Source organism: Crocodylus siamensis, chromosome 4 (assembly GCF_052110815.1).
Source record: "Crocodylus siamensis isolate JL-2025a chromosome 4, ASM5211081v1, whole genome shotgun sequence".
In the NCBI taxonomy this organism is placed as follows: Eukaryota; Metazoa; Chordata; order Crocodylia; family Crocodylidae; genus Crocodylus; species Crocodylus siamensis.
The window spans coordinates 130,947,232-130,960,747 of record NC_143398.1 but is presented as its reverse complement, the minus strand read 5'-3'; the positions used below and the strand labels follow the sequence as shown (position 1 = coordinate 130,960,747).

General features: G+C 45.5%; 1 protein-coding gene across 2 annotated transcripts in view; it reads right to left on the bottom strand.

The window, feature by feature from the left end:
• The window catches only part of FBLN1 (fibulin 1), a 128,391-nt gene that overhangs the window by 108,090 nt on the left and 6,785 nt on the right, over positions 1 to 13,516 (bottom strand). For both annotated transcript variants that reach the window (XM_090043803.1, XM_090043802.1), the window contains exon 2: positions 51 to 150. In XM_090043803.1, coding sequence (XP_089899929.1) covers positions 51 to 150 — 100 coding nt within the window. The remainder of the gene's footprint in view (positions 1 to 50; positions 151 to 13,516) is intronic.

The following is a 13,516-nucleotide window of genomic DNA, read 5'->3' as shown; positions in this document are numbered from 1 at the left end:
AATGCCCCTCATCATCATTTTTTAGCAATCAGCAGTAAGTAAAAATATACCTGCATTCTCTGGACTCAGAAAGAAATGGGAGTGAACTGCATCCTCTATTTTTAGTTGCCCATTCATTACCTCTCTCACAGCATTCTTCTATTGTAAGTTCTGTAGAATGAAAAGGAGAAACAAATTAGTACACTTAATAAATCCTTACTAAACAGTTTCTTGTCTACCAGTAATTAGTGGAAGTCAGAACGAAACTGAGGGAGCTGACCATCCCTTTTTTTTTTTTTTTTTTTTTACAGAAATACCTCATCTAACAACTTAAATAATGTTAATGAACTGACAAGTACTATAGGTGTGCTTCAGATTTCATGAGCAAAAAGTTCAGTACACAGCAGGTGTGTTAGAACTTGGAACAAAACAGGAGTCCCATTTTCTTATTACAGTAATTACTGTTCAAATCCAGTCACTGAACAGTTCCCTCTGCAACATGCCCCAGGCATAAACACAGACTATGGAGGAAGAATATCTGTAGCTTTTTAATCCAAAGTTGCTCTTTGTATTACATGTTTTCAGGTTACTGAGGTTTTCTTTAACGTTTAAAAATAATAAGCTTTTTTCTCCTGTAAGTCTTAAAGTGTTTCCTAAAGGAAGACATATATTCCTATTTTATTGATGGAGAAGCTGAGGCATTGAAAGATTAAGTGACTAGTGAAGTGTTCTGTATTCCAAAACATAGAATACAACCAAGGCTCCAGCCCAGTGCTCCCCATACATAACTGACCAGTGACAACAACCGTTTTTTGTTTCTCTTGTATTGCACCAAACACATCAATAATTCTATGTCTTAAGAACAATGAGTGAAATTTCAGTACTGCTGATGTCAGTGGTAAAATGTCATTGACTTCTATCTTTCAGGTAACATAAAACATAAAAGTGGGTCACACAGTGCTTCAAAAGAGCATTTGAATCTGGCAAAGATCTGCTTGTGGGGAGTTTGTACCCTTGCTTGGGAGTGAGTGACCTATATGTATGGCATCTAATGCTCTCTGCCTGCTAACAATGAATGCATGAGGCTTTATAAAATGTGTGGTGAATAACCAGGTTTTAGTGCTATTATCTGTAATTTATCTTACTTGTGTCAAAAAATGATACACTTAGCTGAAGAAAAAGGCTGACCTGAAGATATACAAAGCTGCAGCCAAGTTCCTTCACAGAAGGACAGTTCTTGGCCTTGGATCACTAATTCTCTTCCCCTGGCTCTGGCAATACACCCCTATTCCAGCCAAACAACTTGAGAATTAAAAACAAGCCCAGCTAAACAACCTAAAAAGTAGGAGTATGCCAGATAGAGGGAATTCACTAAGCTTGTTGAGGGAGAACTGCGGTCTAGGCAACAGTTGTTTGTGACACTATTCATATCCTCCAAAGATCCTGCCAAAAACCTCTTGAGAATACCAGAAAGTTAAAAAACAAGCAAGAAAAAACAGACCCTTCCACCCTTGAAACCATTCTTCTGAAACATAATAACAGTAAAAGAAGCGGGGGGGGAGATATTTTCTGTGGTTTGGGGGGACAGCATTCCAAACAAATATTTACAGATTCAAAATTCCAGAAAACTGATTTAAATTTCTGGGGTAAAATTCTGGCCCCATTGGAGTCACTGACATTTTTGTATCATTTGGATTTTGGCATGAAGAGGAGTTAATGACTGCTTAGAAAGGTAGGAAGAAATGTGAGTACTGTTACATGTTCACAGAATATTACACAGGCAGAACAACAGGCAATGGGCAATGCTTCTTTCCCAGCAATGGTCTCGGCCTCACTGTAGAGATGGTATAGACTAGGGGTGCTCAACCTTCAGCTTATAGGTCAGATCTCGCCCATGACACCATGTCATCTGGCCTGTGGGGCTCCCCAGGGGTCTGTAAATTTGGTGGCAGGGGAGCAGTGGCACTACTCCCTTGCTGCTAAATCTCAGTGCACAGGGCCAGACAGGGATGGCCCCAGGCCCCAATCTCAGTGTGAGAGCAGGATGGGGTGGTGCCAGACCCCAAGGCCCAATCCTGATGTGTAGGATAGGGAGGGGATGGTGCCAGGCCCCAGGGCCCTGTCTGGCTCACAGACATCCCAATCTGACCCTCAGATGGGCTCTGGGCCACTTATGGGCCACTTGGGATCAAAAGGTTGAGCACCAGTAGTATGGACATTTTCTAAGCATTGTTTATTTTTAAACTAGTCCTATCTCAGAAATACAGCAGAACTCCAGAGCAAACATGGTTTTGTCATCCAAGGAGTATGGTTTCAGAAAGAAGACTGGTAAGATACCTGACTGATCTGATAAGAATTCTGAGACCATGTCTTCTCATGAAACACCAAGCTTGGTAGCCTAGCTGTAAGGGCTTGGATGCTGTCTGCACAGAGAATCAGTAGGATAGAAAAACTAAGGAAAGCTGTCTTAATGTGAAGGTGGAAGAGCAGTTCCATGAGCTGCAAGAGAATGACATTAAAGGTCCAGTTGAGATTTAGATCTCTAATGTCTAAATTAGAGCATCACTGACCATGTCTAAATTAGAGCATGGTATGCAGTTAATACCCACCAGAAGAACTTTCAGAAAGATGAATGGCACTATGCAATATAGAATCTTTGAGGCCAGGGCCTCTATCAGATTCATGCAGTTTTGAGCTACAGTGGCAAGAAATCTTTTATGGTTTTCATGGTAAGTTTGCACCCTTTGTTACTGCTGTTCATCTAACCTGAAGCTAGGCAGTCAAGTGTAGTGGTTGCAGGTCTGGACACATACATTCATCAGGTCTTGATACTGAAACATCACATTTAAATAGAAGGAAAGGTTTATGGCATAAGGTCTTATAGCTGAAATTTCTTAGCCAGTAAGGAACTACATGAAGACAGCAGCCCTGTTACAGCAGATATTGGGGAATCAGAGATAGCTAGCTCCCTTTTTGCCTACACAAGGGATCCAGCCATTAATCAAGTTGTCATTAAAGTTTGCCTAGGGCAATGACCAAGCTGCTCACATGATGCTTACATAGGAATTATAGTGTCTTTGGTCAGTATTGTAATAGTCACAGATGAAAACTGGCAGGGAGGATCACATACATACATACAGGGATATGTTCTAGTAATCACAGGTACACATAGATGGTTGTGGTTGATTGTTGTCTTTAATGTCATCTAAAAGCAACTAAAGACCCTTGAGTAGGCCATACAGAAGACAGAACACAATTCATGGTCAGGCTGAACTTATGAATTCTACTACCTGATCTGGCAAGGAGGGATTTTTTTTTATAATTCTTTAGCAGCCCTAATTGGGAGAAGAGGATAGGACTGCCTTGGTCTCCCAGGACTTGCCCTTAATCAGCCTGTCACCCAGGTGTGGGGACACGTGTTCTATTTCTGAACTGGAGCTGTAGAGACTAGCGTGGGGCATGGGGAGTCAGCCCACCCGCCCCCGGCACAATCTAGCACGGGGGATGGGGAGTCAGCCTAGCTGGACTGACTTCCCATCCCCAGCGCTATGGTCAAAATGTTTTGACTAACCTTGTTTTGTTTCAAGGCTGTTTCAAGGCCCTTTGTTTTGTTTCGATGTTGCTGTTTTGACCTTGAAATGAGTCGAAACAGTGTCAAAACGGTCAGTGAAATTTCATACTGCCCTAGTAGACAAGGCTGAGGAAAGCTGCCATCTTTTGCTGCAGGTCAGCCAATCTTTGATACGGAACTCCAGCTAGCCGGATAGTGTTCAGTGTAATTGCTCCTGTTAAGAAGTATGGTATATTTTATAGGTGTAGGTGCTTAAAATTCAGAGGGAGTATACAGTTGTGAGAGTCCTTTACTGAGTGCAAGGTGCTCTTAGTCCTTTTTGTAGACCTGTCAAAGGAAAAGCACTTGATAGTGGCTCTGAACAGATCTGGAAGTCCAGACACTTCTCATTAAAATCACCACACCCCGTTGATTGTGTCCAATGCTGTCAGGGTCTGATCAGGATATAGGCAGTTGGAGCTTGACGGTACAGGGTCACAGACCAAAGAATGAGGAGCAGGAGTCCAGACTGGAGTCATGAGCCAAGAGGATCAGAAGCAAGAAGCTGGAATACAGACTGGATTCATGAGCCAGGGAGCAAGGAGCCAACTGTCAGGAAAAAGGGGTCTGGAATGGAGCATAGCTAAATACAGAGGAACTACCCAGGGAGGCATTTGTGCTGTTGAGAAGCCTTCTGAGCACTGAAAGGGCTGCTGCTTATATGAAACTAACTGAGGCCAGCTGGAAATAGTTAGGCTATTGGCAGCCAGGCCTACACAGGTAGGAAGGGTTAGTTGGGGGATAGTCAGACTGTTGGCTGCTCTGAATCCTGACAGATGCATCCACTCCCCACCATATTATGACTCCAAGTTCCTCTCTGCTCTCATGAGGGAGAATGATGTCATCCCTTCTCAAGTACAAAAGTCGTATTTGGCCAGTAAGTCCTGGCAGTTAGTCATTCACAGTTGGAAAAATGCTGAAGGAGATGACTTTATCAGACATGCTTAAAATATTTATGATCCTTATCTAACACTCTGATCTTAGTTGAGGGAAACTTTTTCAGAACCACCAAGATCTAGAATAAGGATGTGAATAAAAACACTTAATCCTGAAGGAGGCACCTACCATCTTCTGATGTGTTCCATAGCTAGTGTATGACTGGATAGCACATGTCATAGAGCTCTTGCTCAGTCATTTACAAGGGCTTTGTCAGAATATCCAACAACTCTTAGTATTTTTTTCAACTAGGAACAGTCTCTCAGTCTATGAGAAGAGACTGAGCAACACAGCCACACAGAGTTCATTAAAAGCCTCAAAATTGTATAGCATTGTCTTTGAAACTAAGATAACTGCTGGTCCACCAGTTGTGAAGATAGGTCTTCGGGAGGGTGAAGCAGAATGATGATGTGGCTGCAGTTCTGTGCTCCACTTTTGTTAGTCCTCCATGGTCTGAAGTCCATCCAGGTAAGTTTCCAGAAAGAGAGAGATGATCTCTTGAATGGAGATAATTGGCTCCTCAAGGCTTGAAAAAGTGGGCCCCAAGTTGTTCCAGAAGGCCTTCCCATAAGTCTATAGGTGACTGGGGATGGGTGTGGGGGGAAAGGGGAGACACAGATGGGGGGCTAGAGAGATGTGGGAAACTTAGAATGCTTAAGGCTGCTTTGCTGATTTTTTCAGACTTAAATGATCAGGAAGAGAATTTGCGAGTGTTAATCTTAGAGTCCAGTAGGTTGGGCATTGCAAGGCTTCATCTCCACAGTAATTGAGAATTTCTTAAGGTGCTCCCCCTCTTTTGTTTTCTTATTTACCATTATACAAGGCACAGGGAGGTCAACAACACATGCACAGTCCTCAGGACTGTGCATGTGGCTAGCTTGAGAATCCAGTGTCACATATGAAGCACTGGCTAGCCCTCAGTAGGCTCAATACATTTTCTTGTATGCTTTTTTCTATCAAACTAAGAGTAAATATTTTTTAACCATCTTTACACCATCGGTACTATTCTGTTTTAGGAAAAGAGGAAGATTTACAAAAATGGTGGGGGAAAATGACTTCAAAGGATGCTGATATTTTAATAACTTTCTAAATCTCAAAAAAAAAAAATCAACTACCTCTTGGATTTCTCCATCAGCTTTACTAAAATTAACAGGTTTTGCTAAATAAGCTGTTATTCTGCCATCATCTATCATTAGTCTTGCTTATGTGGATAAAGGCCATGATGCAAATCACACCAATATCAATAGGAATCTTAAAACTGACCTCATTGGTCTTTGGATGAAGGCCAAACCTCAACTGTTTTAATGAGAGGTAGTAACTATGTTATGTAAAGATTAAGAAACATTGTAGATACTATTTATACAAGGGAAGGCAAAGAAAGGGGTTACTATTGAAGGGAAAGCTAAGAAAGGGGAATGATTTAAAGTTTTGTTTTCTATAGCTGCCATATTTAAGAGTTGTCTTATATTGATCTGATACGTTTCGTGGAACATTAGAGGTCAAGTGACTAATGAGCACATGATCTGGGAGGATGTTGCGAGGTCTAAAAAATAAAATAAAGTACATATTTGGTATGTCCCTATTTTACTTCTGTTATTTACAAATGGCTCCTTTATTAGAGAAAATGTTTCCAGCTTTTACATGCTACTTCCTCTTCATATAAAATTATGTATGCTTAGCTGCACATTGGATATCAAACTCTCTAGATACTCTGCCAAAGAATCTGGTATGAAAATCTCTAGACCCAAATTTAGAATCTAGTCAGTGATAAAAATTAACACCCCAGTTATTCCCACAGCCTAAACAGCTGTGTTGCTTATAGAACTTGAAAGGTATGTCATTGCAATGTTGAATGAATCCTAGAAAGCTTCCTCAAAATATAATAATTAAATGCCAGAGGAATATTTCTAAATGTATGCATTTATCCAGGTGCTAACATAAAAGCACTTCTTCCAACATAAAAGCACTATGGCCAAACTTGGCAATAGTGAGAACTCAGACAGTGCTGTCTGGAAGATACAGACACTACGATTTAGGATGGTATTATGTGAAAAGTCAACAGTGGACTCCTTGGGACAGGGACTATTTTGTTCTGTTCGTACATCACCTGGCACACAGGGGTCTTGGTCCATAACTGGGACTCCAAAGTCATACAGAGGGAGGAAGTAGGGACAAGGGGCAATCACGCAACACTAGGCTTCCCTAGACTTCTTAACAATACTTCTTGTCTTCACCCAACAGATCCAGAACATCAGAACAATTGCAGATGCTTCTTTGAATCCGTTCTCTGTGTCACTGAAATTGCTCTGACCAAAGCATTGAAACCAAATTTTTATTTCCAGCCAACAGTCCTCTCCTACCCCTTCTGACCTCTCTGCTGCCTTTACCCTATTGGTCATTCCTGCTTGCTTATTCACATCCTGTGTCCAATTCTGGTTATGACAGGATCACCACCAATTCTGGTTGTCACCCTTGCTTATTCTCCTCTCTTTTCTCCCTCCCTGGAAAGTCTCCATAGGATTCCACCCCCTCTTCTTACCCTTCTACCTCTTATCCCTGAGCACCACTTATCCACTCATGGTTTGAATACAATCTCTTTGCAAATGACTTATCTACCTAAACTTGTCCATGCCATATCTAGTCTGTGGGCCCAGTCTGGGGCCCAATGTAGCTGTGCAGGCCCCTGACTGGGCTGCATGTGGCTATATCAGGCCCTGGCCAGGCTGTTTCCAAGCAGACAGATCAGGCCCCAGCCACATGGAAATGAAACCTGATCCCTCTGAGTGGGGCAGGCCCAATAGAGGCCAATCTGTGGGGCTTGGAGTTCGGCAGTGGGGGAAGAGTGGGCTGAGGATTATAAAATCATAGAACTGAAGGACTGGAAGGACCTGTAAGATCAACAAATCCAGTCCCCTGCAATAGGCAGGAGGTTATTGGGCTCAAAAGAACTCAACAAGATGCTTGTCCAGCCACCTCTTGAACACCTACAGGGATGGCGACTGCACCACCTCCTCCAGGAGCGCGTTCAAGATTCTTACAGTTTCATAGTTTCTAGGGTTGGAAGGGACCTGAGTAGATCATCTAGTCTGACCCCCTGCCACAGCAGAAAAGAGTACTGGGGTCAAACGACCCAAGCAAGGTGTACATCTAATCTCCTCTTAAAGACCCCCAGGGTAGGAACCAGCACCACTTCTCTTGAAAGTTGGTTCCGGATCCTAGCCGCCCTGACCGTGAAGTAGCGCCTCCTGATATCTAACCTAAACCTACCCTCTGCTAGCTTGTGACCGTTATTCCTGGTCACTTCTGGCGGTGCTCGGGGGAACAGTGACTCCCCCAGTGCCTGCTGGTCCCCCCTGACTAGTTTGTAACAGGCCAGTAGATCCCCCCTCAGCCTTCTCTTTTGGAGGCTGAATAGGTTCAGGTCCTGTAGCCTCTCCTCATAGGGCCTGCCCTGTTGTCCCCTGATCATGCGAGTGGCCCTCCTCTGGATCCTCTCCATGTTGTCCACATCCCTCCTGAAGTGCGGCACCCAGAACTGGATGCAGTACTCCAGCTGCGGCCTGACCAGTGCCGCATACAGGGGGACGATCACCTCCTTGGACCTGCTCAAGATGCATCTGTGGATGCATGACCAGGTGCGGTTGGCCCTCCTGACTGCATCCCCACACTGCTAGCCCATGTTCATCTTGGAGTCAATGATGACTCCAAGATCCCTTTCTGCCTCTGTGCTGACAAGAAGGGAGTTCCCCAGCCTGTAGGTATGGTGCCAGTTGTTCCTCCCCAGGTGCATCACTTTGCACTTGTCAGTGTTGAATCCCATCCTATTCTGGTCCTCCCACCCCTGTAATCTGTCTAGGTCCAATTGCAGCCTATTCCTCCCTTCTAGCATGCCCACATTCCCCCACATCTTAGTGTCATCAGCAAATTTGAACAGGGTGCTTTTTACCCCCTCGTCCCTTAATCCGGGAAGCTAGTTCCAGTTCCATCTCTGCCTTGGCCTTCCTGACTTCCCCCCTACACCCCAGAGCAACTGCAGTATAGTCATCCCTGGTGATGGCCCCTCCTTTCCATTGGGTGTACATCTCCCTTTTAGCTAGGAGACATTCCCGGATGCTTTTGGTGAGCCATGGGGGCCTGTGTGCCCTCCTGCTCTAATCACTGCTCACCACAACAGCCATACCTTGATATTCGCTAGAATACCTTGTAAAAGAAGCAACAGCCCACAACCAGCCCAGACTCTTGATTTTTGTGCAAACCTCAACCTAGTTACTCTTACAGAAAAGAAGTTTTTCCTTATGTCCAGCCTACGTTTTTCCTCAATTAGTTTGTGCCCATTGGTCCTCATCCTCCCAAGGGGTGCCTTTCTGAAGAGCTGCTCCCCTAGATCTTGGTGTTCTCCCTTGACATACTTGTAGGGCTATCAAGTCACCTCTCAGACTTCTCTTGCTCAGGCTGAACAAACCCAGTTCCTGGAGTCTCTCCTTATAGGGCCTATCCTCCAGCCCCCTAATTATATGGGTGACCCTTCTCTGTACCCTTTTGAGCTTATCCACATCCTTCCTGAAATGCGGTGCCCAGTACTGGACACGGTACTCCAGCTGTAGCCTCACCTATGCCAAATAGAGAGGGAGAAGCTCCTCCCTGGATCTATTGGTGACACATCCGCTGATACACACCAGAGTTCCATTTGCCCTACTGGTGACTTGGTCACACTATTGGCTCATTCATCTTCTGGTTGATTGTCACCCCCAGGTCCCTTTCAGATGGAATGCCAGTCAGTGGACCACCACCCATCGTATAATTGTGGTGAAGGGTCTTCCTACCCAGATAAAGGACCTGCCACTTGTCCCTATTGAACCTCATCTGATTGCATTCAGCCCATAGAACCAGTCTGTCAAGGTCATCCTGGATCCTTACCCTATCCTCAGATATGCCTGCATTTCCCCACAGCTTGATGTCATCTGCAAAGTTAATCATTGCTCTTTTCATCCCCTCATCCAAATAATTGATAAAGATGTTAAAGAGCAGAGGCCCAAGCACTAATCCCTAAAGGACACAACTAGAGATGGCCCTCCAGGATGAGGCCATTCCATCAATTACAACTCTTGGATTGGCCTCTGAGCCAGTTGCCAACTGACCTCACTGTAGACTGGTCTAGTCCAGTACCCTCCAGCTTAATTGAAAGAATCTCATGGGATACAATATCAAAGGCCTTGCTCAAGTCTAGGTAAATGATGTCAACCTCATGTCCCTTGTCCAGCTGGTTGACATAAAAGGACACCAGATTTGTTAGGTATGAATTACCCTCAACAAAGCCATGCCCCACCTTCTTAATACCCCACCAGTTGCAAGCTTGTGGTTGATGGCCTCCTTGACAATTTTTTCAATGATTTTTCCCAGGACCAAGGTCAGACTGACTGGTCTGTAGTTTGTAGGGTCGTCCCTCTTCCCTTTCGTAAAGATGGGTACACTATTAGCCCTCTTCCAGTCATTTGGGACCACTCCCGAGTCCCATAACTCTTCGAACAGCTTCACCAGAGGCCCTGCTATGAGCTCAGCCAGTTCTTTCAGAACTCTTGGATACAGGTCATCTGGCCCAGTGGACTTGAAGAACATGTTCAGATGTTCTAAGAGTATCCTCAGCTGTTTGGAATTGATTTCATGTGGACTGTTATCTTCCCCATAATCCCTGGGCCTCTGGACAAGTGCACAGCTCCCATCTGATTTTGGGAATACTGATGTGAAGTAAGTAGTTAGGAGCGCTGCCTTTTTTGTGAGGATCAACTATGGGCTGCCCCCCCTCCTCCCCCCCCATATTCAGTAGGGGTCCCACAGTGGAGCTTGACTTTTTTTTTTTGCTGCCTATGTGCCTATAGAAGGACTTTCTGTTGTCCTTTATTTTGGTTGCCAGCTTGATCTCCATGCCTCCCTTGGATTTCTGTGTCTCATACCTGCAGACCCTGGCCATATGATTGTATTCTTCCCTGGATGATGAATCATTTTCCCGTTGTTTATATGCAACTTTTTTTTTTTCTTTTTCCAGAAGTTCCCTGATGTCACTTTTGGCAAGCGGGTCTTTTGGCCCCTTTCGCGCTTTCTGACCACGTGAGGGTGTCCTCTTTTTGAGCAGTGAGAATTGCCCTATTAAGGAAGCACCACCAATCCTGAACTCCCAAATCATCCAGTTGCTGGTTGCGAAAGGTCTTTCTAACTAGTCTCTTGAGTTTACCAAAGTCTGCCCTTCTGAAGTCTAGGACTTTTGTTCTACTGACTGAATTTCCAGCCTTTTGCTAAATGGTGAACCTAATCAGGTCATGTAACTGTCACCCAGAGTACCTTCAATTTTCAGGTCACCTACCATGTCTTCCCCTTTGGTCAGTACCAAGTCCAGAGTGGCTTTACCCCTGGTTGATCCTGCCAGAGCCTGTGTCAAGAACAGGTCATTGATAGCTGCCAAGAAGTTGGTTGACCTGCTGAAGCTGGCTGAATGGTCTTCCCAACAGATGTCAGGGTAGTTGAAGTCACCCATTACAATCAGGTCTTTAGTGCTGGCTGCCTCCGTCAGTTCCCTGGAGAATGCCTGATCATGCTCTTCTTCTTGGTAAGAAGGTCTGTAGTAGACTCCCACCATAAGGTCCCCCTCTCCTGAGCCCCCTTGTATATTGACCCAGAGGGTCGCAAGAGACCTCTACCTGCAATCAAACATGACCTGCAGGGAGTGGAACTGCTCTTTCACACAGAGGGCTTCACCTCCTCCCTTCTTCCCAACCCCATCCTTACTATAGAGCCTAGAGTCCTCAAAATCCACTGCCCAGTCACATGCATCATCCCTCCAGGTCTCTGTCAGCCCAACAAGGTCAAATTCCTCATCTGCCAGAAGCAATGCCAGTTCTTCCTGTTTGTTGCCCATGCTAGTGGCATTTCCATAAAAACACCCGAGTTCACCCCAGTCACCTCACGTTTTCTGTCACACTGCAAGCGCCTCAGGGCACTGGTACTTATCTGGATATTCCCTATTCAAATATCCTTCCCTGGGTCATCTTGACCAGAGGATTTATGTACAGCAGTGGCATCTACCCTCTCTCCCCCAGATATGCCTAGTTTAAATCCCTCCTCAGCAAGTCGGCGATTCTCGTAGAGAAGAGTTTTTTCTTTCTGCCCATGAGATGAATACTGCCCCTAGCATGTAGACCGGTGCCACTGAACTACATGCCATGGTCAAGGAGTCCAAAACCAACACGGCGACACCATCTCCGGAGCCTTTCGTTGGCTCCCTTGATGCACTTCTTCCTCCAATGACCACAGCCTCTAACTAGGAAGATCGAGGAGAAGACCACTTGTGCTCCTAATTCCTTGAGCTTCACCCCCATGGTCTTCTAGTCGCTCCCGATTCTCCTGGGGTTGTTTCTTGACATGTTGTAGGTACCCCCATAGAAAAGGAGCATAGGGTAGTGGTCCATAGGGGGGGACCAGCTTTGGGATCCTCGCTGTTACATCTAGGATCCTGCCTCCTGGAAGGCAGAAGACCTCTCGAATGAAGGGGTCTGGATCACAAATGGCACCTTTTGCTCCCTGCAGCGGGAAGTCTCCCACAATAATCACCCTTAATTGCTATCTTGGTGGGGGCAGCTGTTCCTGTCCTGTCTTTGGTGTGGAGGATGCAGATGCCTTGTCCATCAATGGTGTGAGGGCTGTATAGTTGTTAGGCAATGCAATTCATAGATTTCATAGACATTAGGGCTGGAAGGGACCTCAGAAGATCATAAAGTCCAGCTCCCTGCCCAAGAGGCAGGAAGTCAGCTGGGGTCATAGGATACCAGCAAGATAAGCATCCAACTTTCTCTTGAAGGCATTCAATGTAGGTGCATGAACCACCTCCAGTGGCAGGCTATTCCAGACCTTGGGGGTCTTCCTTATGTCCAGCCTGACATGGTCTTGCTGGAGTTTATAACCGTTCAACCTCATCATCCCCTGGGGCACTCTGGTGAAAAAACTTTCCCCCAGATCCTGGTGAACACCCCTGATAAACTTATAGGTGGCCATCAGATCGTACCTGAGCCTGCACTTTTCCAGGCTAAAGAGTCCCATAGCTCTCAGCCTGTCGTCATAAGGTCTGCTTTCCTGACTTCTGATCATGCATATGGCTCTTCTCTGGACTCTCTCAAGCTTCTCCACATCCTTTTTGAATTGCAAAGCCCCAAACACTGGACACAGTACTCCAGCTGCGGTCTCACCAAGGCCGAGTACAAGGGGAGAATGACATCCTGGGATTTGTTTGAGAAGCATCTGTGGATGCAAGCCAGTGTTTTGCTTGCTTTACTGGCTGCAGCATCGCGTTGAAGGCTCATATTCATCTTGTGGTCAATCATGACCCCCAAGTCCCTTTCATCCGTAGTGCTAACCAGCGTAGCACTGCTAAGCCTTTAAGGATGCTGCGGGTTTTTCCTCCCAAGGTGGAGAAACTTGCATTTTTCGGTGTTATACACCGTCAGGTTCCCATCCATCCATTTCTTGAGCCTGTCAAGGTCAGCCTGGATTGCCCTCCTGTCCTCAGGTGTGGTTGCTTTACCCCAGAGTTTGGTATCATCAGCAAACTTGGCCAGTCCAATTCTGACTCCAATGTCCACATCATTAATGAAGATGTTGAACAATACAGGTCCAAGGATAGAGCCTTGGGGGACCCCATTGGTGACAGAGCACCATGATGATTGACTTCCATCAACCATTACCCTCTGGGTCCAACCACGGAGCCAATTCCCCAGCCAGTAGATCATGGTGGACCCGAGGCCACAGTTAGCCAGTTTTGCCAAGAGGTGATCATGGGATACCAGATCAAAGGCTTTTTTGAAGTTAAGATATATGACATCAATCAATCTCTTCTCCCTTCTCCAGGTGATAGGTCACCTGGTCATAAAAGGCAATGAGATTGGTCAAGCAAAACCTACCTGCAACCCATGCTGGCTATCCCTCAGGATGTTGCTGTCGACCAGT